Here is a 27,807-nt window from a genome sequence, read left to right on the forward strand (position 1 = left end):
ATACAAAAAAAATTCAAATAATATAGAAAAATTAGAAAAATAAAACCATAAAACTTCAACAGTAAATCTCTCTCTCTCTCTCTCTCTCTCTCTCTCTCATGGTGGAGTAGCTATGACTAACCATTGTGAATCCTCCATCTATTTCGTCTGAAGCAAGAAACAGAGCAACCTCTACTATATGGGCAGGCTTTAACATAGTGCCCTTCAAGTTGCAAGCCAATGGGGTAGTGACTCTGAAAGGGGAGATGTAGTTGACCCTGATGCCATGAGCCCCCAGCTCACTACAGGCTGACCGGACCAGCCCCACCAATGCGTGCTTAGAAGTGGTGTATGAACGAGGAGCAGAGTCACCCAAGACCGCTGCCATAGTTTCAATGCAGACAATCGAGCCGCATATCTTTCTCTCCACCATAGCCCGATTTGCATGCTTAATTGTCGATGCCACCCCTCGCACATTGGTGAGCATGGTGTTGTTGAACTCTTCCATATACATCTCTAGAATGTTGCTTAGAGGACCCAAGATCATTGCTGATTGTCACAGGTGATTGCCACTGCAAGTGGCTACAATTGTTACTGCCACAAAAAACCCTCACCTGTCGCTGCAAACTCACCGGCCGCCGCTGCAAATTTGGTCGTAGGTGATCAGTTGGGTGTGAGGGTTGAGAGGAGGGAACTCGGGAAACCCTAAAGCTAAAGGGACTAAACATTCAACTAGGTTGGGGAGAAGGTATTCTATTTTTTGTTTTTTATTTAAGACATTGAAAATAAAAAGGGTGACCCACGAACTGCTGCCCGGGTCGAATGGTTTAGCGGTCCAACTGCCCGGGTCAACGGTTTTCTAACTTTTTCAACAATTTTTAGAAATTTCCAGTTTTTAGTAAAACCGGACCCGAGGGGCTGACTGGTTACCGGTTTTTCCAGTCTGACTGTCCGGTCCGGTCTGGTTTTGAAAACCATGTTTCCAACTTTGGATTGCACGACTTTATCAAACAAAAACCCATGATTTCCTTTTTAGACCATGTTAGTTTCATTGCTGAATAAGATAAATCTATTTGATTAGTAACATGATTGATATTCAAACAACCTTGAGAACAACATCGCCTGTGAGCGTAGGGACCTGGATGTTTCCTCCTAGAATTGCCTACACAAGAAACAAATACCATTTAATAAATGGACCACAAAGACTAATAAAGAATATTAATATCACTTTTGAAGGTGAAGATCCTGAAAGAGGAATGGTATAGTTCATAATTGATGTAGATAGAAAATCAATACAAAATAAATTCAGGTAAATCTACCAAACTTGACATAAAAGAGTCAAAGAATGGTATAGGTCATGATATATTTTGCAATAGTTTAATAAAATATTTACTATTGATAAAAAAAAGAATAATTTGCAAATTGGAAGACTTTGTGGCTTTTCTTATATCCAGCATGAAGATCATCTACTGAAAAAAAAATAATAATAAAAAAAAACATTTTTTACATATTGATAATGAAACACCACCTCAAGAAACTATCTCATATTGTACTCATTGGAAAAATCAGTTTATTTGTACATCAGGGAAAAAAAGGTTTACTTGTACTCATTGGAAAAACATTTTTTGGGAAATTTTTTTATTTAGTATTTTTATATAAGTAATCTCTATATTTTAAAATAAAAAAATGTCTTTGTTTTTAACATACAATTGTTTATTTTACATATAATTTTAAAATAAAACATATAAATCTTTTAAGGTAGATAAAATAAATCATTTTATAATTTTCAGTTTTTATTAAAATTTTAGAGAAAATTAAATCTTAAATTATTTAATTCAGTTTTTATAATTATAATTTACTATTTTTATTAAGTTTTTAGGAAAATATATTTATTTAGTATTTTTAAATAAATTATAACTCTTTTTTTCAAATAATAGATATGTTTTTATTTTTAACATATAATTTATATGTAAAATAAAATATATAAATCATTTAAGATAAATAAAATAAACTAATTTTATAATTCTCAGTTCTTATTAAATTTTTGGGAAAAATTAAATCTTAAATCAAGGTTTCAATATGTTGTCAAATTAAGGTCCAATACGCCTCTGTATGGTGAGCATCGGGTTGTATCCTCCAATATAGTGCAATACGAATCAATACAATGCTATATTGTGTTGATACACACGATTGGCAGGATATGCATAGAGTTGTAGTGGATCCTGTGCTAATGAGCATAGATACGAATACGATACGCCATGTATCAGGGGTATTGTATTGATAGTTTAATCCTTGCCTAACATTAGCAGGTCGTTAGTTATCATTATCACATTATAATATGTGTGACTTAAAATTTTTGAAAATATCGAAATAATCGTTCGAAATAAGACATTGTTTATCATCTTCTTCATCAAAAATCAAGATTGAACCAAAGTAATGGTGAATAACCTCAAACCCACCGCCAATCCATCTTCCCTCTCCATTCTATTATTCTATCTCTTTCTTTCCCTCTCCTTTTCTTCTTTGTTCTCTCTCTGTTCTTTTCCTTGGAAGGCTAGGTTGATTGCTTTTGCGAATGATGGATCCAAATCTAGAGTTGTGGGAGTCAGGTTGGGAGGAATTGAGGAAAGAGGCCAGAAAGATCAAGGGTGATCTTGATGTCAACCTCTCTTCCTACGCTAAGGTCAAAGCAAGGTTCACCCAAGGAGGTTCACAATTTGGGCATTTGGATGGTTGACAAATTACTCTTCTCTATAGACCATAAGAGATTTAGGCATTAGGATAGTTGATAAAGAAAATTAGATGACACTAAAAGGGCATTTGCATCCTTTCACATGCCACTTAATGGAGGTTAACGATTTTGGACTAAACCGGGACATTTTAGAAGTTTAGGTACTGGATTGGCACATATTTTGAAATTTTGTACGAAAGTGAGAATAGGGCCAAAGTACAGGATGCTCATATGCAATTTACCCTTGGCTAATTTTAGATATTCTTGAGAAATCACTCTTTAAACTATTCCCAAAATCGTGTCTGGAGGAGAAATCACCAATTTCAATTATTTCCCAATTTTTTGTCGATTTGCTTTTTTAAAAGATGGCATGGCAATCAATGTGTATAATGGAAATAATGAAAAGAAAAAACAAAATCACTACCTAATAAATTCAATTGCGTGTTTATTAGAAATCAGCTTGCATGACAAGAATAATACCAAACAGCCAAAATTGCTGATTATATTCCACCTATGACCACTCTAACGAGAGTCATGACCCTTCCTAATAAACATGTTTTACTATAGAACGATACTTTCTTGAGATGAAATGGCACCCATCAGTTGCTTTGTTTCCCATGGAACATTGCCCATTAATATGGCTCATTTGCCGTTTTTCTTGTCCTAGCACATATTCTAGCTGAGCTCAAGCTCCCCACCACTGATATGGGTCGAGTGGCTATGTCAGCTATTGCTATTAATGATGAGGTTGCATGGATCCTACTTGCTTTAGCCATTGCCCTCTCAAGTTTTGGGCATTCTCCCTTGGTGTCCCTTTGGGTCCTTCTTTGTGGGTGTGGTTTTGTCATTTGTAGCATGCTCATATTCCCCCATCTTCAAATGGATGTGCCAACCTTCTCATGAAGGTGAACCTATCGAGGAGAGATCTACATATGTGCTCCTTGGTGGTTGTTCTGGCAACAAGTTTCGTCAAAAATTCTATTGGGACTCATGCCCTCTTTGGAGCTTTTGTTGTTGGTATTCTTCATTTGTTCTTTGTTTTCAGTGCGTTAACTAACATAGCCACCATTCAAGAAGCTCAATCTTGGGGCCTCCTGGTCTTGGTTATATTTACATCTTGTTTTGGGAAAGTTGTTGGCACTGTTGTTGTCTCTGTTTTGCAAAGTCCCTTTTTGTGAAGCCCTTGCCCTGGGTTTCCTCATGAACACTAAATGATTGGTGGAACTCATAGTCCTCAACATTGATAAAGACAGGAAGGCATGTTTTAGTTTATTGATACTAAGTGACCATAAAAATTTCTTGTTAGAGATTCAATCCATTCTTATGGCCACTGTGTATCAAGAAACTAAAACATACCTTCCTGTCTTTACTAATGTTGAGGACTAAGTTCCACCTATCCTTTAGTGTTCATGAGAAAACCCAGGGCAAGAGCTTCATGGAAAGGGACTTTGCAAGCAATAAAGACGGCAACAATGCCAACAACTTTTCCAAAATAATCTATAAATATAACCAAGACCAGGAGGCCCCAAGATTGAGCTCTTTGAATGGTGGATATGTTAGTTTTTAACCCACTAGAAACAAAGAACAAACAAGAAAGAAACTGGATACAAGATCTTCAACTTTTTCCACAAGAGCACCAGAAAATGGTCCATCTTTTGGGACAAGAATACCAACAGCAAAAGCTCCAAAGAGGGCATGAATCCCAATAGAATTAGTGACGAAACCTACTGCCAGAACAGCAACCACGGTAGCACGTATGTAGATCTCCTCCACAGGTTCACCTTCATGAGAAGGTTGACACATCCATTTGAAGATGGGGGGATATGAACATGCTACAAATGACAAAACCACACCTACAAAGAAAGACCCAAAGGGACACCAAGGGGGAATGCCCAGAACTTGAGAGGGCAATGGCTAGAGCAGAGTAGGACCCATGAAGCCACATCATTGATAGCCGCTGCAACTCACATAGCCATTCGACCCACATCAGTGGTGATGAGCTTGACCTCAGCTAGAATTAAGTGCTAGGATAGAAATTGAAAAGCAGTTATAGAGAGGACTACACCCATGAGTAAAAGAAATGGAGCTCCATCCACGTTTCTAGAGATTGTTTGACGAAGGAGGAATGATGAACCAATTCCTTTTGTTCCTTCCTGTCCGATGAAGAGCCTTAATTTGGGTCCAATTCCAAGCCAACAAGGAACAAAAGGAGGCTGAGACCAAGATTGGCTAGAGTATCTAGCACAGTGAGGCTCCTTGCTGGGAAGACTGCATTAAGGTAGCTCATGTTACGCCCCAGAGCTGATGGCCCAAGCAGTGTCCCACCCTGCCACAAGAGCAAAGTAAAACAGAAACGGTAAATTCACCTTTATCTATGACAAATTACATATATAGTTCTATAGAATTATCACATACAAAGGATACATATGATGCACAAAGTTGATCTCATGACTCATGAGGGTCCCAAGTATGGAATTCTAATTTTCTAGCTATAGAATTTCAGTATGTAAAGTTGTGATCTTTTGTTTTTATGGCACCAGCCACCAGATCCAAATAAAGCATCAAAGTGAAATTTTGTATAGGAGTAGACTGGGCCATGATATGATCATTTCGAGGGCTGTGAAACCTCCAACAATTAATTACCAACATGGGGTTTATCAAGCAATGGTTTAGACTTTAGACAAATAAACAAATACTAGATGAACCACTCCTTTAGGAGAAATAAAAAACAAGAAGAAACAATCTTCCTGTATTAAGGATAAACAAATAGAAAGAGAATGGAAATTTTAGTAATATAACAAGATACTCTTCATAGTTATTGATGTAGCACGATCCGAGCATTCTTAGCTGACTACTGACTGCTGACTGGCTCCTTGTTGGCAACGTGCGGCATCTGAGAAAATGAAAGGAAGGATTCCCAGGGATTTACCCGGTGGGAATACTCCGATGCTTAAATTAGTATTGTGTATGGGAAGTAAAGAGAAAAACGAAGGCTAAGAGTGGAGGTCGCGCTGTATCACTATATTCGAGAGATTAGAGGTTTTTTTCAGAAGAAGTTTCTCCTCTGCCCTGAGAAATTTTATAAGGACGCTCCTGTGAGATCGGGCATAACCGCCACTGGGCCCCTACCACAACCGTTACCTGCCAGGGCTGCGCAGGTGGCCGTTGGGACGTACTACTTGCCCGGGCGAGTGACACATCTCCAAAGTGACAGGCACGCCTCCACCTACTGAGAGACGTGGGCGCAGACTGTCGAAAGGACAGGGACTGCGCCGTCAGTTAGGGACATGGCGCAGTCTAACTGGTACGGCCTGTTAAATAGAAGCTTCCTGAGGAATGCTCGTACGGCCCATTCTCGAGCTACTCTGCAGCGAGCTTGGAATACTTCAGGAGTACCCTTAGTAGAATTAGTCATCGGGATGACTTGTCTGTTTGGGGGCTCGGGCGAGCTGGTTTTCTTAGCTCGCAAGTTAAAGTTGCCTCGGAATATCCCTTTTGAGGTAGCTCGGGGAACCCAGAGCTCGCGTTGTGGCGAGCTCCTCCTTTAGCACGCTACGATGTAGCGAGCTGCTTTATGGGCCCACTACTTAGCTATATTGGACCACAATGCTGAGCTGTCGCTTACACTAGGTCAGTGTCCACGTGTCGCCGTTTCATAGGTCAAGTTAAATCATCCTTCATCAATTGCCCCCCACTCCTCAGGCTAAGAGTATCGCCTTAGCGTGGGGAGTTTATGAAGCGCGATGGACTGATTTGATCGAAATTCAAACTTGATTGACTATCCCCATTAAATGCATTTGCGGGAATCAAGAGATCTTCTGACTTCTCTGACTTTTCGGATTCCAAAAACGTGCTGAGGTGGCCTTTAATTCCAAACGTCGTGCGGTTGCGACTACCTTAATCGTGGAAGATGTGCCGCCAATCGCCTTCGATTTTCAGAAGGCGTGCGGTCAGGGCGCCCGTGGACCATTGGGTCTGCTTTGATCTGGGCCGTCAATTTGAAAGGATGGGGACTATAAATAGGGGGCCCCCTCGGGCCCTATCTTCTTCCACACCATCTTGCTGTCTTTGGATTCTGAGGTCGCGTACTTCGCCTAGTCTACTCGAGCTCTTCGGTTTGCTCCGTTCCGTCTACTCTGGTGAGTCCCAATCGCCGTCAGCCATGTCTGGGTACCCATGCCATACCTATCACAGGGGCGATAGCTAGGATGATGATGATCCCTCAAGCTCGGGAGGAGCTTGGGAGCAGATCCCGGAGGCTCGGGAGGCCTCCGATGACATGGCGTCTACTTCTAGGGGGGAGGGAGCCTGATACCTTTGGCCCTTCCTTAATGACAGCGGAGAGACTCAGGTCTCTAATCCGCTACTTTCGCCTCCCTGGGGACCTAGTTTACAGCCTCCCTACTGGCAACTTCCCCTGGGAGCATGGTCCCAATGACATTGTAATATTTTAGGAACAGCTCGAGGTTGGCTTGCGTCTCCCCTTGCACCCCTTGATAGTGGAGGTGCTAAATCACTTCAACGTCACTATTGACCAACTTCATCCCAACGCCGTTCGAAACATGGTTGGGACTATATCCCTGTGTCACGAGTACTGTCTTCCTTTGGACCTTGACATTTTTGTCTCTATCCTTTGTATAAAGAGCGCTGCTCCTGGGGTTCCTCCAGAGAGGCGCTTTTATTACCTCTCTCCCCGTCGCGGCTATAAGCTCTTGTACGAGCTGCCGAATAAGATTCCCGCCTGGAAGCGGGACTACTTTGTGGTCCTTAACCCTGAGGGGTGGCCCTTTCCCACTGCTTGGAGGGGGGCCATTCAGGACCCCGGGCCGAGCTGGGCCCTGAGATTCAGAAAACGATGGTCCTATGCGTTGGTAGGCTTCCTTTGCTCGGACTACTTGGCCAAGGAGAAGCTCGTGCAGGTAGGCTTGAGCCTGGGTAGGTCGGCCTTTTAGGTCGCGTAGTGCCTTGTGACTATCGTGTACACATGTATTTTGTTTCTTGTTGGACTAATATCTTGTGGTCTTTTGGCAGCCATCATGTCTACTGCCGATTCGCGTCACCTTCTCTCGGGCAGCCAGAGACGCCAGATGAAGAGGACGTGCCCCGACCGGACCCCTCCTTCGGGAAGCACTGAGTTCGGATTTCCGAGCCAGTCCTACCCTCTCCTCCGCCCGAGGTTCCGATGCCCCCTCCCGAGGGGACTAGTGGGATTAACCCTGGGGGAAATGAGCTCCCTCAGCCGGGGGAGGCCCCCTTTAACCCTCTTCAGCCCCGTCCTTACCCCCGGTTCCCAGTGGGAAACTGGGAAGGGGTAAACGATTATCTGGTAGCTCGCCGAAGGAGTCGGAAGGCAATCAATAATGACAAGATCGCTCAGTGGGGAAACATGGAGCCTAGGGATCACTCCGCGTTCGCCTCCGCCCATTGCATGGTGGTAAGTGGCCTTTTTCCCTTTTCTCTCTTGTTTTGCCCTTTTCCACTGTCTTATGATCTTCTTTTTCGTCGATAGGTAAATTCCGCCATCCATGCCATGGCTCTCCAGACACGCATCCATCATGTCGACGCCCTCGACTAGCGGGCTGCCAACCAGAAGCTCTAGGTCGAGCTCGACCGGATCCGGGGCGAGCTCCATCACACCCGCAAGGGGAGCGAGTCTCAGGAGTTGCTCATCCATGACCAGGAGGCTCAAATCGCTCGGCTTACTGAAGAGAGCGCACGTTATAGGAAGGAATCGTCAAGGATGGTGGGGGAGAGGGAACTCCTCAGGCAGCAGGTGCGAGACTTGGAGTACACTCTTCTAAATCGGACCCGAAACTTTGATCAGATGGTGGAGGCTGAGCGAGAGAAAGCGGTCTAGGATTTTAAAGACTCCCAGGAATTTCATGACCTCCAGGCGGAGTATGGTTCGGGTTCGTACCGCTCAGGGTTTAAGCTCTGCCGGTGGCTGGTTCGGAAGAAGTTCTCCGGGCTCAACCTCGACGGCATTACTATGAAAGGTCTGTCCCCTGAGACAGCAGACCAAGCAGATGAAGAGGAGACTGACTCTCCAGAGGATGAAGAGACGGATCCATGAGGTGGCATTTCTCTAGGCTTCTGTGGCTTCCAGGTGCCGTAAACCCGGTCTTTAACAAGTTTTTGATTGGGCAATTGTGCCCTGTGATGATCAAACCTTTCCCGAGTTGTTTAGCTTGGTTATTGCACTTGTTATTTTCCTTTTCTGCTCTTTCTTCTTTTTTTTGACAATGAAAGTTTCTTCCTTCTTATGAGTATGATGAACTCCCTTTATTTTTGCTAAAGCGATCTCATCATTTGAGCTATTAAAGTTACATACCCGAAGTAGGGCTCTTCGGTAGGCATTATCCCGATTTGTCACGTTTAAGGCCTCTATGGTATACTGCGAAGTGATTATTACATATGTCCGAACTAAGCATTGGTTGGTTATTCCTCAGTTCGACCAACGTATCGAGACGAGCTGCTTAGGCCTTTGGTATTTCATACCTTGCCTTCGCCACTGAAGTGGCTATCTTTCTTCACGCCGAGGTCTTTGTTAGGTCAGTGTTTTGGCCCTTGGGCTGGAGGAGTGGCTCGTGGCCCACTCGCGGAGTTTGCCCAGGCCATAGAGGTGACTGGGTCCTCTTGTGGCCCTCAGGCTTAGGGAGGGACCCGTAGTCCGCTCCTGGATTTCTCCCAGGCCGAAGTGGCAAGTGGGGTCTTCTTATGCCGAGGTCATGTTAGCTCGGTGTTTTGGCCCTTGGGCTGGAGGAGTAGCTCATGGCCCACTCGCGGAGTTTGCCCATGCCATACAGGCGACTAGATCCTCTTGTGGCCCTCAGGCTTAGGGAGGGACCCGTAGTCCTCTCCTGGATTTCTCCCAGGCCGAAGTGGCAACTGGGGTCTTCTTGTGACGAGGTCATGTTAGCTCGGTATTCTGGCCCTTAGGCTTTGGGAGTGGCTCGTGGCCTACTCGATTCTTATAATATTGCCTCAGGTTGACAATATTTCATGCTCGAGGTACTTGTTTACCTTTAAGGGTCTCGAGCTCGTATGTTCCTTCCCCGAGCATTCGTTTCACTCGGTAAGGACCTTCCCAGTTGGACCCGAGCTTGCCAGCACCGAGCTCAGGCACCATAACTTTACGAAGGGCCAGGTCGCCAATGCGGAGGTTTCGCTTCTTGACCCTGGCGTTATAGTACTGAGCTACTCTCTACTAGTAGGCTGCGGTCCTAATGTACGCGAGGTCCCTTACTTCGTCGAGTAGGTCGAGGTTTGTACGTAGCTCATCTTCATTTGTTTGATCACTGTATGCTTCTAGGCGCAGCGTACGTACTTCGATCTCTGCGGGGATCACTGCTTCGGTGTCGTATGTGAGATTGAAGGGTGTTTCTCCCGTGGCGGTCTACTCCGTGGTCCAGTAGGCCCATAGGACACTGGGTAGATCATCTGCCCACAATCCTTTAGCTCGGTCCAGCCGTGCCTTTAGTTCGCAGATGATGGCTCTGTTCATGACTTCTGCCTGACCGTTTGCTTAAGGGTGCGTGACTAAAGTAAAATTCTGTTGGATCCCCATGTCTCGACACCAGTCTTGAAATTTGATGTCCTCGAACTGCTTGCCGTTATCGGAGATCAACACTCGAGGTAATCCGAAGCGGCACATGAAGTTCTTCCAAAAGAAGTTTTGGACATTTCGGGTTGTGATCGTCACGAGGGGCTCGGCTTCTACCCACTTGGTAAAATAGTCCACTGCCACTACTAAGAACTTTCTTCCACCCGTTGCTGGCGGGAATGACCCGAGTAGATCGATGCCCCACTACGCAAAGGGCCACGAGCTGGTGAGATACTCGAGGTCAACGGCGGGTTGGTGGTGAATATTGGCATGTCTTTGGCATTTGTCACATCTTCTGACGAGCTCGATAGCGTCTGCCTTCATTATTGGCCAATAATACCCTTTCCAGAGTGCCTTTTGGGCGAGGGCCCTGCCCCCCAAATGCCCACCGCATAGACCCTCATGGGTGTCGCGGAGTACGAGCTTGGCTTCGGTAGGTCGTAAGCAATGTAAGTAGGGGAGTGTGTAAGATCTCCGGTATAGTTGTTCATCTATCATGACATATTTGGTTGCCTGGCGCTACACCCTTCTAGCTGCATTGCAGTCTGTAGGGAGGGTCCCGTGTAGCAAGAAGCTCGCGAGCGGGTCAATTTAGCTCGGCTCTGCTTGAGCGACGGGAGTGACCTTCTTTGCCCCCCTGAGAATGCTAGGCCAAGACAGGTCCTCTATGTATATGGTTCTCATGGTGATGTCACTGGTGCTGGCTAACCTGGACAGGGCGTCGGCCTCGGCGTTCTCTGACCTAGGGATTTGTCTGATAAAGTGTGACTGGAAGTTGAGCAGGGCCTCTCTGACTTTGGCTAATTAGGTGATCATGGTTGGCTCGCGAGTTTCGTACTCGTCGGTGACCTGGTTGACCACAAGCTAGGAGTCGCTGCAGATAACGATGTGCTTGGTTTTTACTTCTCTGGCTAGAGCTAGTCCAGCTATCAACGCCTCGTACTCCGCTTCATTGTTAGATGCCGCGAACTCGAAGCATAGCGCGTACTCCAGTTTTGTGCCAGTTAGGCCGTACAGAACTATTCCGGCTCCACTGCCCCACTGGTTTGAGGAGCCATCTACGTGAAGGATCTAGGGCTCCTCATCCCAGCTCGGGCTTGGCTGAACTACAAGAGATGCCACACTGGTTACTACCTCACGGGGCTCGGACTCGACCGGCCTGAGAGTTCCGGGCTCACCTAGATTGGGAGCCTCGTGCTCAACTGGCCTGGGGGCTTCAGAGCTAAATGTGCACTCGGCAATGAAATTTGCTAAGGCTTGGGCCTTAATTGCAGTTCGCGGCTTGTACTGGAGATCGTACTCGCTGAGCTCAACGGCCCACTTCGTCAACCGACCAGAGACCTCGGGCTTAAGTAAGACAAGCCTCAGAGGTTTGTCAGTGAGAATGATAGCAGTGTGAGCCTGGAAGTACGGGCAAAGCTTCCGAGCTGCAATTACCAGTGTGTACGCTAGCTTTTCTATCTCCGGGTATCTCGTCTCTGCTCCCTACAATACTTTACTAACATAATAGATGGGTCGTTGGACCCAATCTACTTCCTTTATTAGTACCGAACTGACCACTTCGTCGCTCGCCGAGAAGTACAGTTCTAAAACGTCGCCCTCTTCGGGTTGGGTTAAGATCGGCACACTAGCGAGGTATTTCTTGAGCTCGTCAAACATGAGCTGACAATCTTGGGTCCAATCGAACCCTTTGCTCTTGATTGCCTTAAAGAACGGCAGATAGCGGTCCGCGATTTGGACATGAAGCGGCTCAGGGCGGCTATGCGACCATTCAACCTCTGAACCTCCTTCAACTTACGGGGTGGTCTCATGTCTAAGATGGCCTTAACCTTATCTGGACTGGCTTCAATGCCGCGCCGGTTAACGATGTATCCTAGGAATTTACCCGATGTCACACCGAACACACACTTGTTGGATTCAATCTCATATTAAACTTACGCAAAATTTCAAAAACATAATGCAAGTCTTGTATTAATTCATGTAAGAATTGGGTTTTGACGACCATATCATCTATATAACATTCTACTTTTCTGCCAATTAACGGCGCAAACAATTTATTTATGAGCCTTTGAAAGGTTGCCCCTGCGTTTTTCAAGCCAAAGGGCATAACCTTGTAACAATACAGGCCGAATTCAGTAATGAAGGCAGTCTTTTCTTCATCCGCCGGGTCCAGCTTGATTTGGTTATAGCCCGAGTAGGCGTCCAATGCCCTGAGGTCACGTCCACCAAACGGTCAATTCTGGGGAGCGGGAAGCAGTCTTTTGGGCAAGCCCGGTTCAGGTCGGTGTAGTCGACGCACATGCGCCACATGCCGTTGGCCTTCTTTACCAAGACAGGGTTGGCTACCCAGCTCGGGTAGTGGACTTCTCTTATGAAGTCCGCTGCGAGGAGCTTCTCGACCTCCTCGTCAACCGCTTTTCACCGTTCTGGGGCTAGGTTGCGTTTCTTCTGTCTAACGGGCCTAACTACAGGATCAGTGTTCAGCTTGTGAGTTACGAGTTCTGGGTCTATACCGGGCATTTCTGTCGCAGACCATGCAAAAATATCTAAATTTTGAAGTAAAAAGCTTACCAGTTCGGATCGTAGGGGCTCCTGAACGGAAGCGCCGATCTGAAGCGTCCGAGCTGGGTCTGCTGTTGAGGTCGGGACCATGACTGTTTCTTCCGAGGGCAAGACTCACTCTTCGCCTTGCTCCGTAGGTCATTCCAGTTCGAGGTCATCAGGCACCTTGTTTTTCCCCATTAGGGCGGCAACGTAGCACTTGCGGGACTCGAGTTAGTCGCCCCGCGCTACTCCCACACCGAAGTCTGTTGGGAACTTCATAGCCAAGTGGTAAGTGGAGACCACCGCCCGTAGGACATGGGTGATCGGTCGACCAACTATGGCGTTGTAGGGGGAGGGGGTCGCGACCACCAAGAAGTCGTGCTTGAACCTGACCACACAAGGCCATGTGCTGACTTCCACAGGTACTGTTATTTTCCCAAAGAGCCAGACTTCTTCTCCGCTGAAGCCTTCCAAAGAAGTGTCTGCGAGCTTTAGGTCGCTTCTCTACAGCTGGAGTTGGTCAAACGCAGCTTTAAACAGAATGTCGGCTGAGTTGCCTGAGTCGACGAGTACACGCCTGACCTCAAAGTCGTTGATTCTTAGCTTTATTACGAGCGCGTCATCGTGGGGCTAGTGGACTCCTCACGCATCATCTTCTGTGAAGAAAATTGGCTCCTCTGTCCTCGGCCGCTTTGGGGGGTTCTGCTCCTCTCGGGTGGCTTCACGAATCGAAGTCCGAGCTGCTGCTGAAGTGCAACCCGCGACGATAGAACCTCCCACTATCATGTGGATGGTTCCCCGGACTGGCCTCTCCTCTGGAGGCTGCCTCTGCGATTGTTCGGCCAGCCTGCTACTAGACTCGGGAGCATCTCTATCGTGCTCCCCCTGCCGACCTGTTCTATTACTATTGTTATTATTATTATTTTGTACAAAGTTTCTCAAATATCCACGACGGATGAGCTCCTCTATCTCGTCGCGGAGGTTTTTACAATTCTCAGTACTGTGACCGTGGTCTTTGTGAAAACTACAATACAAACTCTTATTTCTTTCATTGGGATTCCCCCTCAGACGGGGTGGCCACTTCACGTATAGGGCGTCCTTGATCGCCATCAGGATTTCGGCCCGCTTCGCGTTCAGTGGGGTGTAATCAGCTCGGTCCGGTGCACGAGCTCAGAACAATTGACTCGGCTTTGCCCCCTGAACTGTTTCTTTTTTCCTTCGGGTGTCCCCTTGACTGGAAGGCTCTCCTTCTCTCTTTCGTTTTTCGGGTGCGCCCTCGCCCTTCTGGTTGATCTCCTCTTTAGTGGCTATGAACTTATCCGCAAGTTTCAGAAACTCGGTTATGGTCGCGGGTTGGTTAACGACCATGTGCCACTTGAACTCTTTGTGCTTCACACCCTTCATGGCTGCTGCAAGGCGTACGGCGGGGTCCAGGCACGGTATCTGCATACAAGCGTCGTTGAACTGCTTGATATAGCTCCGGATGGACTCTCCCTCTCTTTGTGCTTTGTTGAAGATGTTTTCTTCAGTTCGCGGGCACCGTTTGCTGGTGACAAAGTGGGACGTGAAGGCTTAAGCGAACTGCGCCCAACTTCTTATTGACCCAGGCGCCAAGTTTCAGTACCACGTGCGGGCTGCTCCCCTAAAAGTAGTGGAGAAGGTCACGCACATGCATAGCTCGTTGGCTCGCGCCAGGTGAATCTGTGACTGGAAGGCGTCTACATGATCGTTCGGGTCGAACGACCCGTCGTACTTGTCAAGAGGGGGGAGCTTGAAATCATTGGGCATCGGGATTGCCAGGAGTTTGGAAGACAGGGGGGACGGAACCGAGAGGAGGGGAGCTTTGGCTTCGGCTGAGCCTACCTCTTCTTTGCCCATGATCTCGGGCAAATCGCGGGTGACAGATCGGCGAGCTCGGCGGCGGCATCTCTACTTCTTGATGGGCTCGGCATTCGTGCTGCTCACCTTCGCGCTGTCCATAATGGTTTGCGTAGGGAGTATCCCGGTCTGCTGGTGATGGCTAGGGACAGAGGGGTCCTACTTGGAGTCTGTTGCCAGGATCTCGAACCGGTTTTCAAGGATCGGGGTTCCAAACTTCAACTGTCGAGGTGACGTAGACCTACCGAGCCGGGGTCCTCCCGACCTGTTCGCCCGCGGCGAGATCGGCGTAGCCGGTCTCTCCCGTCTGCCGTGGGGGGAGGTCTGATTTTTTGGGAGATTTTGGGGGGTCTCTCCTCGGCCGGAGGGGTCCTCGCTCTGGCGGCGAGACTTGGCTTGCTGTGAGGCTAGGCACTGAGGTTGGGGCAACTAGGGGAACTACTGCTGATACTGATACTGGGAGACCTGGTGCAATACGTGTTGTTGATAGAGTTGGAGTTGTTGAACTGTTGCATTTGAGCCTGCATGGCCCTCATGCACTGCACCAGGTCCTCCAGCTGGTTCGGGCTGGCCGCCGGGGGCACGACCGAAGGTTCGGTGAACGTTGTTCCGACTGTAGCAGGGAGTGGGGTGATGACAGGTGCCATTGTGAGAGGCACGTTCAAGTTGGGGATTCCGTCCGCTGAGTGGGGGACGATGAACTGTTCGATACAGACAGTAGGAAGCTGGGGTTGTTCCCTGGAGTTATCCATTTCCGTGCTTCATCCGACGTTGCTAGAGGAAGTCGTGAGCGTTGGATTGTTTCAAGGAAGAAGAAGGAACTGAAAGAGTTTAGAGAGAGGCTTTTTGAAGCGTTTCCCACAGACGGCGCCAAATGATGTAGCACAATCTGGGCACTCCTAGCTGACTGTTGACTGGCTCCTTGTTGGCAACGTGCGGCACCTGAGAAGATGAAAGGAAGGATTCCCGGGGATTTACCCGGTGGGAATACTCTGATGCTTAAGTTAGTATTGTGTACAGGAAGTAAAGAGAAAAACGAAGGCTAAGAGTGGAGGTCGCGCTGCATCACTATATTCGAGAGATTTGAGGTTTTTTTCAGAAGAAGTTTCTCCTCAGCCCTGAGAGATTTTATAGGGGCGCTCCTGTGAGATCAAGCATAACCGCCACTGGGCCCCTGCCACAGTCGTTACCTGCCAGGTCTACGCAGGTGGCCGTTGGGACGTACTGCTTGCCCGGGCGAGTGACACATCACCAAAGTGACAGGCACGCCTCCGCCTACTGAGAGACGTGGGCGCAGACTGTCGAAAGGACAGGGACTGCGCCGTCAGTTAGGGACATGGCGCAGTCTGACTGGTACGGCCTGTTAAATAGAAGCTTCCTGAGGAATCCTCGTGCGGTCCATTCCCGAGCTACTCTGTAGCGAGCTTGGAATACTTCAGTAGTACCCTTAGTAGAATTAGTCCTCGGGATGACTTGTCTGTTTGGGGTTTCGGGCGAGCTGGTTTTCTTAGCTCGCAAGTTAAAGTTGCCTCGGAATATCCCTTTTGAGGTAGCTCGGGAAACTCGGAGCTCGTGTTGTGGCGAGCTCCTCCTTTAGCGTGCTACGATGTAACGAGTTGCTTTATAGGCCCACTACTTAGCTGTACTGGACCACAATACTGAACTGTCGCTTACGCTGAGTCAGTGTCCACGTGTCTCCATTTCATAGGTCGAGTCAAATCATCCTTCATCAGTTACATTCATAAATACAACTGAATATAATTAAAGAAGGGAAAGCGAAGGACTCCCAAGAAAGGATTAAAACAAGATAAATTCTCTGAGAAAGAAATAAAATTCATTTGCAAATCATTTCTGTATTTTAATTAGCCAAGTGACAAAGCTTTCCAAACAATATATTAATGTGTCAACACAGTATGTAAAATCATGATATTAATTAGGAACTTACAACAATCACGATGATTGTAAATCGTAAGTTGGAAGCTTTGGTTAGGTTGATGATTGTAAATCATGACAAAGCTTTCCAAGTTATAAGCTTCCCGTGCTGCCCAAGCTTTGGTTAGGTTGATGATTGTAAATCGTAAGTTGGAAGCTTTTAAGTCCACTATTTCTCCTAAATGATTCCTCGCAATACATGCCACGGAGCAAAGGTTGCCATTAATATAAGCTGTGTTTGGTTTCAAACAAAAGGTAAGAACGGAAGGAAAATATAGGGAAACCTGTACAAACCTGTGAAAGTGTTTCCTTACCCTTTTTTTTTCCTTTTCCTACCTTTACTTCCCAAGCAGACCAAGATTCCAATTCATCATGGATTCCAAGTTCAACCAAGAGACAAATTCAAATGTCGTTTTATATAACTGATCTTCAAAACCAAAACCATCCGATCAAACAAACCAATTTCATGCATTGATTGCATGAACTAACAATTCCAATTAAAAAGAAAAAAAACACACACACACACGACCTATCCAACAGTTATCTCCTTTTATTTTTCCTTACCTTGGTTTCCTTTTCCTGAATCACATGAGAGCCCGGTGAAAGTGAACTGAGATCTTTCTAATTTTTGGGTTATATTATGCCAAGAGCCATCCGGGGAAGTTGAATCCCCAAGGTAAAAACATCTACTACGTAGTCCTTCAATGTCTTGATGATATGGCCCCACCTTAAATTGGATAAAGTGACGTTAATGGGCCCCCAAAACATTCAGAAGCCATGATTTCGGTTTTAGCATATGCACCACAGACTACAAACCGTCATGTATGAGATGTATGGTGTTAGATGATGTTAGAAGGGTGGAATGAATTTTGAGATTTTCTGCCAATTAAAAAAGTTCCAACCCCCTACTAACATGATCTCATATCACTCATTGCATATAGTGTTGGAACCTATTTTGTTGGAACTCTTACAAAGGAAGAGAGGGTATGCACCCCTACCCATCATCGTTAAATCAAAATGGAAAAATATGAAATGCCCCTTTTACCCTTATGTTAAGAGAAAAAGTGCGGGAGAGACGAATGTTCTCTCTCAGATGTTGTTTGCAGCAGTAAGGATGGTGGCGGCAATGAGCAGGATGCAAAGATGATGGAGAGAGGAAGGAGAGAAGAGGGGGAGAGAAGGATGGACGAAACCTTCTAGTCTTCTTCGGGCACCTGTTCTCCACAGCTGCCAAGATCCGTTGGACACAGCACAGTTTCCGATTTGATCAATCGAAAATGGGAAGACGACTCCGACATCGGAGCCTTTGATGGTCCTTGAAATTCGGAAGGTGCCGTTCGGACTGGTGAAGAAATTTGGATTGCGAAGTGTTGGAGGAAATGTTGGGTTCTACGGCATGAGCCCATTACCGGTCCGTTCGTTCATAGGTTCCCTTCCCACGCCTTGCGTTGGCTCAAACCATGGTATCGTCCAACCCTAACTTCTTCCATGCTACGATTGTTGGAGATGGTAGCGATGCTGAATGTGGGGTTGGCTTGCGTGGTGGAGCAGGCGTAGAAGAGGCCTATAATGTCAAAGGCCCATGGAAACTGGGGTTCTTTCAGATTGAGTATCTCTCAAATCTCAGATCTAGGTTCCTTACAGATCTAAGAGATACTCAGCAGAAACTCCCTTGCCAGGTAGACGGAATCTTAAATCTGAGAGATACTCTACAAGGTAGTCTACCTCTTCTGTTCGCAAGTTCTGGAACTACCCAGAGATTTCCCACCTCTCTCCGCTGATCGCTCAATCCAGCATTTTAGGAGTTGTAGGGGTTTTAGGGCCCAATGTAATCTCCGATCCATCATCTCTGTGGGATCTATAGCGAAACCCGAACTAGGATTGATGTATTGTTCTAGGCAGTGGGTGTTGCCGATGGCACCAAACAGATTTGAGGCGTACTTGAGTTTGGAGTTGAACAAGAAGATTGATAGGAATTTTGGGATATTTGAGTTTGTTTTGTCGGTGCAATGGACGCCAAGCCACGAGGCGGAGAAAGCGTCGTCGGTGGTCCATTTGGCTTGGAAGTTGCTGCTGTGTGCATCGGTCTGGGAACAGAACTAGACATGCGTTGCCATGTCATTGGGAGTAGAGTTCGGAATCATTTCCACCATTCTCTTGAGTTTGAAATTATGAGAGGCAGCACCATCACCGGCGGCAGTTGCAGTGACGACTGAAACACCAACATCCTCTCTCATAAAGACAAAGACGGTAACATTTTTAACTGAACATTAACGGAAACACAAAACATTATATGATTATCATTTATATTTTTTTCAAAAATTCAAATTAATTAAGCTTACACATCATTTAGTAATACATCTAATTAGAATAATTGTGTAACCTACAAAACATTAAAATTTGAATAATAAATTTGCTTTAACTCATCTTAACTGTATTATTTTTATTAAAAATTTATTGACTTAATTACTTTAGATAGCTTATTAATTTAACAAGCAATTAAGTTTAATTCATTAATTAAACACAAAGTTGCTCCAAGGATGGAGGTGCATTAAGTGTTCTTGGTAAGGTTACTGGAACTCATTTGTGCCGTGCTTTGTCTCCACTCCTAGAGGTGTAAAACAGGTCGTGTCGCCCCTTCCCATGGATAATTTGGGGGATTGGCCTAGTATGGTCCATGACTTAAGTCCATGTGGGTCCATGTCGTGCCATGTCATGCTGCGGGCCTAGGTTGGGTGGGTTGTAGGTTGTGTCGGACTGGGTCATAGGTCGGGCCCTGGGCATGAGCCGAACCGGGTTAGACTAGTTTTTTGACATTTTTTATTTTTCTATTTCTTTGCTATGTAAAACCAAAATATTTAACTTTCCTTTGGGTACTATTTGAAAAAATAATAAGTCTAACAAAGAAATGAAAAAAAAATACTTAATTAAATAAGAAGTCAAAGAGGCAAAGACTCAAAATCAATAGCAAATTGGAAGAATAATAGGAATTTTATTTCATTTAATTTTAAATGATACAAAGCATACAATGGTTGGTTGAATGAAATATGAGAATTGGAAAATGGAATAAATTAATAAAATATAAAAATACAATATACTTACAAATTAAAAATAAAAAATATCGAATAAATTAAATAAAATTAAAACAAAACTTACAATAATTTGAAAAAATGCTATACAACTATTGAGTATACAAAAAATATTGACTTCATTATTTTCTCCTATTGTTTTTTACTTTGATCATCTGCTTCAAGTAAAACATCGGGTGTAGTGTCATGCCCTCCTTTGTCTTGTAATCTATCTTTAGGATCTAGCCAATCTTTAAAGCAAATGCGCATCAGCGGTAAGAACTCGATAACTTTTTGCATGTTCACTCCATCAGTCTAAAATATTAAAATTATTTGTTCCCTCCGAAGTAAATGAAGAATCACCTAAAGTAGAAAATTTTGCTTGTAAATAAAAATGAAGTTCAATAAATAAACTTGTTGTTAAGCAGTGAATTTTTGCCTCTTATTTATGCAATTGTACAAGTTGTAGAATTTTTATTATTCCCTATTACTTCAAATTCATATAAACTATAGATTTCAAATAATAAACTATTAATTCCTTCTTTTTTATTTCCAATTTCAATATTCATATTTTCACAATATGTTTCAAGTAAAACATCTAAACCATCTTTCTTAATCCTAGGGTCTAATATTATAGCTAAGCAATAAAGATAATAAATGTTCTCCCAATATTTTTTACAATTATTTTTCATTATTTCAACAATACTTTTAAATTGTGGATTCTTTCTATATTTTGCAAAACAATCACTAATCGTCATTAATTGATAAGCTAAATTACAACTAATTAGATAATAAATACCCAATAATTCATTAGTTGCATCATAAAAATGTTTTAAAAAATCTCTTATTCAAATTGTCTTTTCCCAGTCTTCCTCAAGTATAATATCAATAGGCATTTTCGCATTATAAAAATCACTAAGAATTTGTTTGTGAGAAATACAACTTTCTAACATAGCATAGGTAGATTTCCGTCTATGTTTAACATCTAATATAAAATGTTTATATTTTAAACCATAATTTTGACATAAATATTTAAATTCTTATTTTCTTGCTCTAGAACTTTTAATATATATAACACAAGTTCTAATTTTAGAAATATGAGTAGAAATAATATTTAAAGCATCTTGTATATATAAATTTAAGATGTGACATGCACATCTGATATGAAATAACTTACCATTTAAACATGGTTTTAATTGAGATTTTGAAATATTTGTTGTTGAATCATTATTACTAGCATTATTAAAACTAATAGAAAATAATTTATTATCAATTCCATAAGCATGTAAAGTATTTAAAATACTTATAGCAATAGTTGGGACAGTATGTGGCCATTCAAGCCAAATAAACTTAAAATTCTTTTATTTAAAAACCAATTTTCATCAATAAAATGACCGGTAACACAAATATAACTTATGTTAAATTTAGAAGTCCAAATATTAGAAGTACTTGCAACTTTAGAATTAAGATTTGATAACATATAAACTAAATTTTATTTATATGAATAAAAAAATTTTGAAAATTGTCTATAGAGGTGTCAATTGAACTAGATTTGGTTCAATTCGATCCATCCCAATGCGAGTCCACTTACAAATGGACTGGACTCAATCCAGTCCAAATCCAATACAAACCAAATCCAATCCAATCCATTAAAATGCAAATGGACTGGATTGGATCTAATCCAAACTAATTGAAATATCAAAAATTATATATAAAAAAATAGAACATGTCAAAATATATTAAAATGAAGAAATCTAAAAATTATAAAATATGCCCTTTTGGTATTGAAAAAACACTTTTGTAAAAGTACTTCCATAAAATTGCTTTCGTAAAAGTACTTCCATAGAAGTGATTTTATAAAAGTACTTTCGTAAAAGTTCTTTCATAAAAGTGCTTTTAAAAAAGTGCTTTCGTAAAAATACTTTTGTAAAAGTACTTCCATAAAAGTGATTTCGTAAAAGTACCTCCATAAAAGTTCTTTTATAAAATTACTTTTGTAAAAGTTCTTTTGTAAAAGTGCTTTCGTGTAAGTACTTTTGTAAGGTTCTTTTATTAAAGTGGTTTTATAAAACTACTTTTGTAAAAGTGCTTTCATAAAAGCACTTTTGTGAAAGTGATTTCGTAAAGTGCTTTCATAAATGTACTTTCATAAAATTACTTTTATAAAAGTGCTTTTGTAAAAGTATTTTCATAAAAGTGATTTTATGTCGAGTTTAGTTTTGATCGGTATCAAATTGGACAAGGGTTTGACCACGTGATCGGATTATTAGAAATTTGGTTTAGGTCAAATTCAGACCAATAAGAATATGAACCAATTTATTTTGGATTGGCCCAATCCAATAATTATACTGATTGTCCAAATCCGATTTGATAAGGTTTCGATCAAATTGGATCCAACCCAAAACTGGCCAATTGACACCCCTAATTGTCTAAAACTCACCATGAGTTTTCAACATTTCTCCTAAACTCACAACTTTTCAAAATGTCTAAAACTCACATGTCACTAACTTAACGTTAAACATACTAACGGGTGTTAATATATTACCATTTTAACCTTCATAGAAAAATATAAAAATATATACAAAATAAATTAATGGGTGTTAATATATTACCATTTTAATATTTATACATGGAAAAAGGAAAAAGATCAAAAAAATATTTTCAAATATAAAATACATAAAAACATAGAAATTGCAAAAAATATAAAAATTTGGAGAAATTGCAAACAAAATAAAAAAATTATTTTCAAAATATACAAACTATAGAAATTGAAAAACAAAATCAGAAAATAAAAATTGTTGAAAAAACACCCAAAATTATAGAAAAACACAGAAATTGCAAAAGGTAACAAAAAGTATAGGAAAATTTATAGATCGTAGAAAATAGAAAAATGTAAAAAAAAACAGAAATTATAAAAAACATTGGAAATTATAACAAAACACTAAAATGCAAAAAAAAAACAAGAAAATTGAAAACTAAAAAAAGACCATTTTTCCTCTAACTCGCCATTCAAGGGTAATTTGGTCATGAAAATTGTTATTTATGCTGACATAGACACCTCTATTAAGAAGCATTAACGATGCACTAACGAAATGTGAGTTTTTGGAAAATAAAAATTTACTGATATAGTGAGTTTTAGACATTTTGAAAAGTTGTGGTGAGTTGAGTTTAAGAGATACTGAAAACTCATGGTGAATTTTAGACAATTCCCCAAAAAATTTTAAAGCATCTAAGCTAATAGTATTCCTATAATTTTTTTTAAATTGTGAATTTACATAACTATGTAACCATTTTTTAAGTTTAGTATCTTTAACTAACAAAAATGGTTGTTCAGCATGTACAATGTATTTTGCTAATTCTTGCCTCATTTTTTCTTGAGAATATTTAAAAGTACCAAAACACCCCACCATATTTGTGTTTGTGTTGTTTCTCTCCCTTCTTCTTCTTCTTCTTCTTCTTCTTCTTCTTCTTCTTCTTTTTCTTTTTCTTCTTCATCTTCATGGGTGAGCAAATACATGCCCAAATGTCTAGTACCACCCTTGCTATAATAGCTAAAATCTTTCCTATATTTTTGACAAATAATTCTTTTTCCCTTCCCTTGAACCACCTCTATTTTAAATATTTTCTAAAGCGGGCTAATCAACTTAGTAGCCTTCTTTCTCTTTCCCCTAGTATTAGTATTAGGGGTGAAAGTTCCGTTAATATCAATAGCATCCATATCGGTGCTAATACTACCATGCTGCGACTAAATATCATTGACATTGAACATGATGGGGAATTGGTTCGAAGAAGAGACGGTCATTTTTTTAAATTCTAAAAAGTAAAAATTAATTTAATTGCACTTACCCAAATTGCTAGTTGGAACCCCAACTTGATTTCAACGGTTGAAGCCTTTCAACTCGAAGAGTCCAAGCCTCCCAAATTGCTAACTTGAGAGTTGAGATACTTGAGCTATTGAACAAGCCTTCTTCTTGTTGAAACTTCAATCAAGTTGAGAATTGGAGAATCAGAGAATGCATGAGATTGAAAGATTGAGACTTGAAAGAGAATGAGAACTAGAGAAGAGATTAAGAGAATTGTTGAATTGGTGTGATGAGAATGGTGGAGGATAGGGCTATTTATAGGAATTAGAAATAATTCAATTGCCCAAAATACCCTAAAAACTAGTCATTTTTTAGTTGTTGAAAGGGATATTTTGGTTATTGTAAAGTTATTTATCACTTTACCCAAAATGCCCCCACAAACTAACTATTATAATAGCTATTGGGGGCATTTGTGTCATTCTTTCTCCTCCCTAAACCAAAATACATAAATACCCCCCTATATAGTTGTTTATAGCTATGGGGGGGGTATTTTTATAAAAAACACCCAAAAAGTTGAAATTATCCGTTGGGGACCCTCCCAATGGCTAGTTCATCGGATGGGCCAAGCACGACCTGCTACGAGCCTGTGGCAGGTCGTGCCGCGTGTAGTGTCACAGGCTGGGATGTGTCAACACGTGGGCTGTGAGCAGCTCAACACGCACAGTCATGTCGTACCGTGCCGGCCCGTGGACCTAGAACCCTAGGCCCAGCATGGCCCAAACCATCACGCTAGGCTTGGCATGGCCCGCTTGCCATCCTGTTGTGCCGTGCCGGACCAGCCCAAATTCGGGCCGGGTAAGCCCCAACAATGTGCCAAATCTCGCTCAGGCCCTCTCACATCAAAAAAAATAAAAATAAATAAATAAATAACCAGACCACAATGCCGAGGGGTAAAGATGGATCCTGTTCATGGGCCGGGTTTCGGGCTTGGCTTTATACTGATTCGGGTTCGGTCACCGGGTCGGATCCATTCAAATTTTCGGCCCACGAACAGGCGTTTTAAAGCTTTCGTGAGTTTCATTCATGGCCTTCGGCATCTGCAGACCAAACTCTCATACGTGTTTCGCTCTCTCTCTCTCTCCCCTCTTAAGTCATATAACACACACTGGCTGCAGAGTGCCCAGACGTTCTCCTCTCGTTCTGCATCTTTCTTCTACGTCGTGCCCTTCTCCGTTTCTTGATTTCTTCTTTCTTGAACCCAATCCTCAGTTACTCACGACCTTTTGGTTTACTATCATCATCAGAAGAGAGGAGAGATAGAAAGATAGAAATAAAGAAAAAGAGAAGGTCTAGAAGGAGAAGAGAAGCACGCCATGGAATCGGAAACTCATCTCTTGGAGATTAACTTGATCTCCGCTCAAGGCCTCAAGCCCCCCTCTGCTAACCTCCGCCGCATGCAGACTTACGCTGTCGCCTGGATCGACTCCGCCATCAAGCTCCGCACCCGTGTCGACCGTGTCGGCTGCGAAAACCCCACCTGGAATGACAAGTTCATCTTTCGCGTCTCCTCCGCTTTCCTCTCCACCGACACCTCTGCCGTCTCCGTTGAGATTTACGTCGTCGGCTACCTGAAAGATACTCTCATAGGTACCGTCCGTTTTCTCATTGGCAACTGTCTCTCCTCCAGCGCTCCCACCTTCTCCGCTCTCCAGATTCGCCGCCCCTCCTCCGGCAGATTCCACGGCGTACTGAACATCGGCGCTATGGTTATAAAAAACCGCACTGACTTCGCGGCCTTGAATGGATTCTCTGCGATCGGGTACCGTGATCTAATGGGAAAGAACCGCCCCCGCCAGAGCGACCGCCAATCCAGACAACCATCCAAGACCAATAAAAGCTCCTTCGAAGAATCTTGCCAGCATTCACGTGGAGATTATTCCGGGGAATATTCGGATGATTCGGAATCCGCCGCTTCTTCATCCACGTCGACGACGTCCACGGTCCTGACGGACTTGAATGGGAGAAGAGAGGTTTCCGGCAAGATGGATGAAAAGAGCTCGGACGGCGGCGGAGTAAGGTTGCTGTGTGGCTTGGGGTTGGGGTTTCAGATGAAGATTCATCTGTGTCCGTTGGATCAGAACCAGCAGATATCGTCAACCGCATCTGACGTAGAACTGGACTGATAGAGAGACCGTGAAGATTATTATTATTTTTTTTTTCATTTTCCTTCACAATCGACGTTCAAGATTGTTTTGATGCTTTCGTTACCTTCCATCTCAGGATTTGGTTCGGGTATTGTTTGTTTGTCTAGTGTGAACGGGCGGTGTTGTGTTAGTGGTTTCTGATTCAGTTTAGTCTTTAGTCGTTGTTACTTCGTTCCTTTTCTCTATTTGCGCTTTTTTTGTTCTCATTTTTGCTTTCGGCTCCATTTGTTTGCATTTATTTGCAACGCAATTTCATCTGTATTTGTATAATTGCATGGAAATATAAATTCATAAAAGTTTAAATTCTAGTGGACTTTTCCTCCGGATTTTACCTTACTTTGCTTTGGGTTTTATTTTACTTTATTTACACTGCAAACAAAGAATATAAAGTAAAATATAAAAAAAAAATACATCAGAATTTGCAATTTAACTCATCTATGTTCTTATACTTTTACACCAGTGCAAAAGAAATTGCAATAAAAGCTTTCAAGAAATCCCGTCTCCAAAGGAGAAGCTGCTCAATCATGAGACAGAATCAGCCCCCCACAATAATGTCCCCTATAATCTCTTACACTACATCTTTGTCATGTATTGAGAACATCTCCCGATGATGACATCATCATTGGCGTTAAACTTTTCAATCATTCTCCACAACTCTCTAATATGACAATTGGAGGATACTGGGGCCAATCAAGACAAGCCACGACGGCCTAATGCATGACCCACATGTATATATGAAGTGGTTTATCATGAATGGCTCTGCATTTGAAGTAGAATTTTGGACGATTCCAACTCTTTTCTTATGAGGCTAAAACTGATTTTTTTAGGCTATCTTTGGTTTGAAGGAAAATGCAAGGAAAGAAAGGGAACCGGGGTAGACTGATTTCTTTAGGTTGCCTTAGGCCACATTTGTTTGGGGTGGAAAAGTGAATCGGGGTACTTTACACTCCAATTCGATTTTTGACATGTTTGGAAAGTGTGTAGTTTTACATAATAAATCAATGTAAAAGTAACGCCTCTTTCTTCTCTCTCTCTCTCTCATCTCCTTTTCTCTTTGCAGATCGGAACCCAGGGCAACAGTGGCACCGGCAATTTCTCTCTCTCTCTCTCTCTCTCTCCTTCTTCTTCCCCCTTTTTTTCTTTCTCTGTTCCGTCACCGCCACTGCAACCAGATCTGAACCCACCTCCCATCCATCTCTCTTTCTCTCTTCTCCTCCTCCCTTTTCTTCTTCTTCTTCCTCTGCTTCCCTCTTCCACTATGTAAATTTTCACAGAATCTACGTCTTAACAACCAAACATGATTTGTGTAAATTTTCAAAATCTACCAGTCACAATTTTCATCAATAACTAAACCGGTTCACATTTCCGATTGGTGTAAAACTGAATTTACACGATTACACCTAAAACAAATGCAACATTAGAGAAAAAGTTTTGCATGAAAATTGTCCAGTTGCCTTCATTTCAACTTTTTTTTTTGTGTGTGACAAAGGTTTCCTTCATTTCACATGCAACTAAATGTATCAAAATACATGCATATACAAGCCTTTAATTTAGTCCGATCCCTAGTCCCTATGGAATGATATTTACACAATAAGATGATTTGCCCCTAGTCATTAATATTGTCCTCTTATCAAGCTTCGAGAAGACAACCACGTAAGAACTCGATTAGGGGCACTTAGGGCTTCTTGGAACTCATTAATTGGTCTCGATTCTTTTCATGGGTTCATGGGTATCCAATTTATGGGCCCAGACCCAACAAAGTTGTTGATCGGGCTCATTCGCATCCTAGACCGAGGCCACTAACTGAGCACTGTTATGTTATAACTTGGGTCCAAATTCTTTTCCTGCCAATTTATGGACCCAGCCCTCTCAAAATTGTTGACCGGGCTCATTTATGTCCTATACCTCTTTGCATTAATTTTTTGCTTTGATAGCTACTACATGGAGTATTAAAGAAAACATCTACTGCTCTATACTCACATTTCGGATCTCCTACTCACACATCAATACAGCCATATAGTGATAACATCTCATGTATTTGAATATTAGCATTTATGGGGAGATG

The 27,807-nt window shown here is 42.8% G+C and overlaps 1 protein-coding gene and 1 pseudogene across 1 annotated transcript; one reads left to right on the forward strand and one right to left on the reverse strand.

The window, feature by feature from the left end:
- Positions 1-1,075: 1,075 nt before the first annotated feature.
- Positions 1,076-17,965, reverse strand: LOC104593676 (cation/H(+) antiporter 18 pseudogene; annotated as a pseudogene).
- Positions 17,829-25,857, forward strand: LOC104593437 (uncharacterized). Its single transcript, XM_010253272.3, has 2 exons — positions 17,829-18,917; positions 24,843-25,857. The coding sequence occupies exon 2, from the start codon at positions 24,912-24,914 to the stop codon at positions 25,719-25,721; it is 810 nt and encodes a 269-aa protein (XP_010251574.1). The 5' UTR covers positions 17,829-18,917; positions 24,843-24,911; the 3' UTR covers positions 25,722-25,857.
- Positions 25,858-27,807: the final 1,950 nt, after the last annotated feature.

This window comes from Nelumbo nucifera, chromosome 7 (genome assembly GCF_055504915.1).
Source record: "Nelumbo nucifera cultivar China Antique chromosome 7, China Antique-T2T, whole genome shotgun sequence".
NCBI lineage: Eukaryota > Viridiplantae > Streptophyta > Magnoliopsida > Proteales > Nelumbonaceae > Nelumbo > Nelumbo nucifera.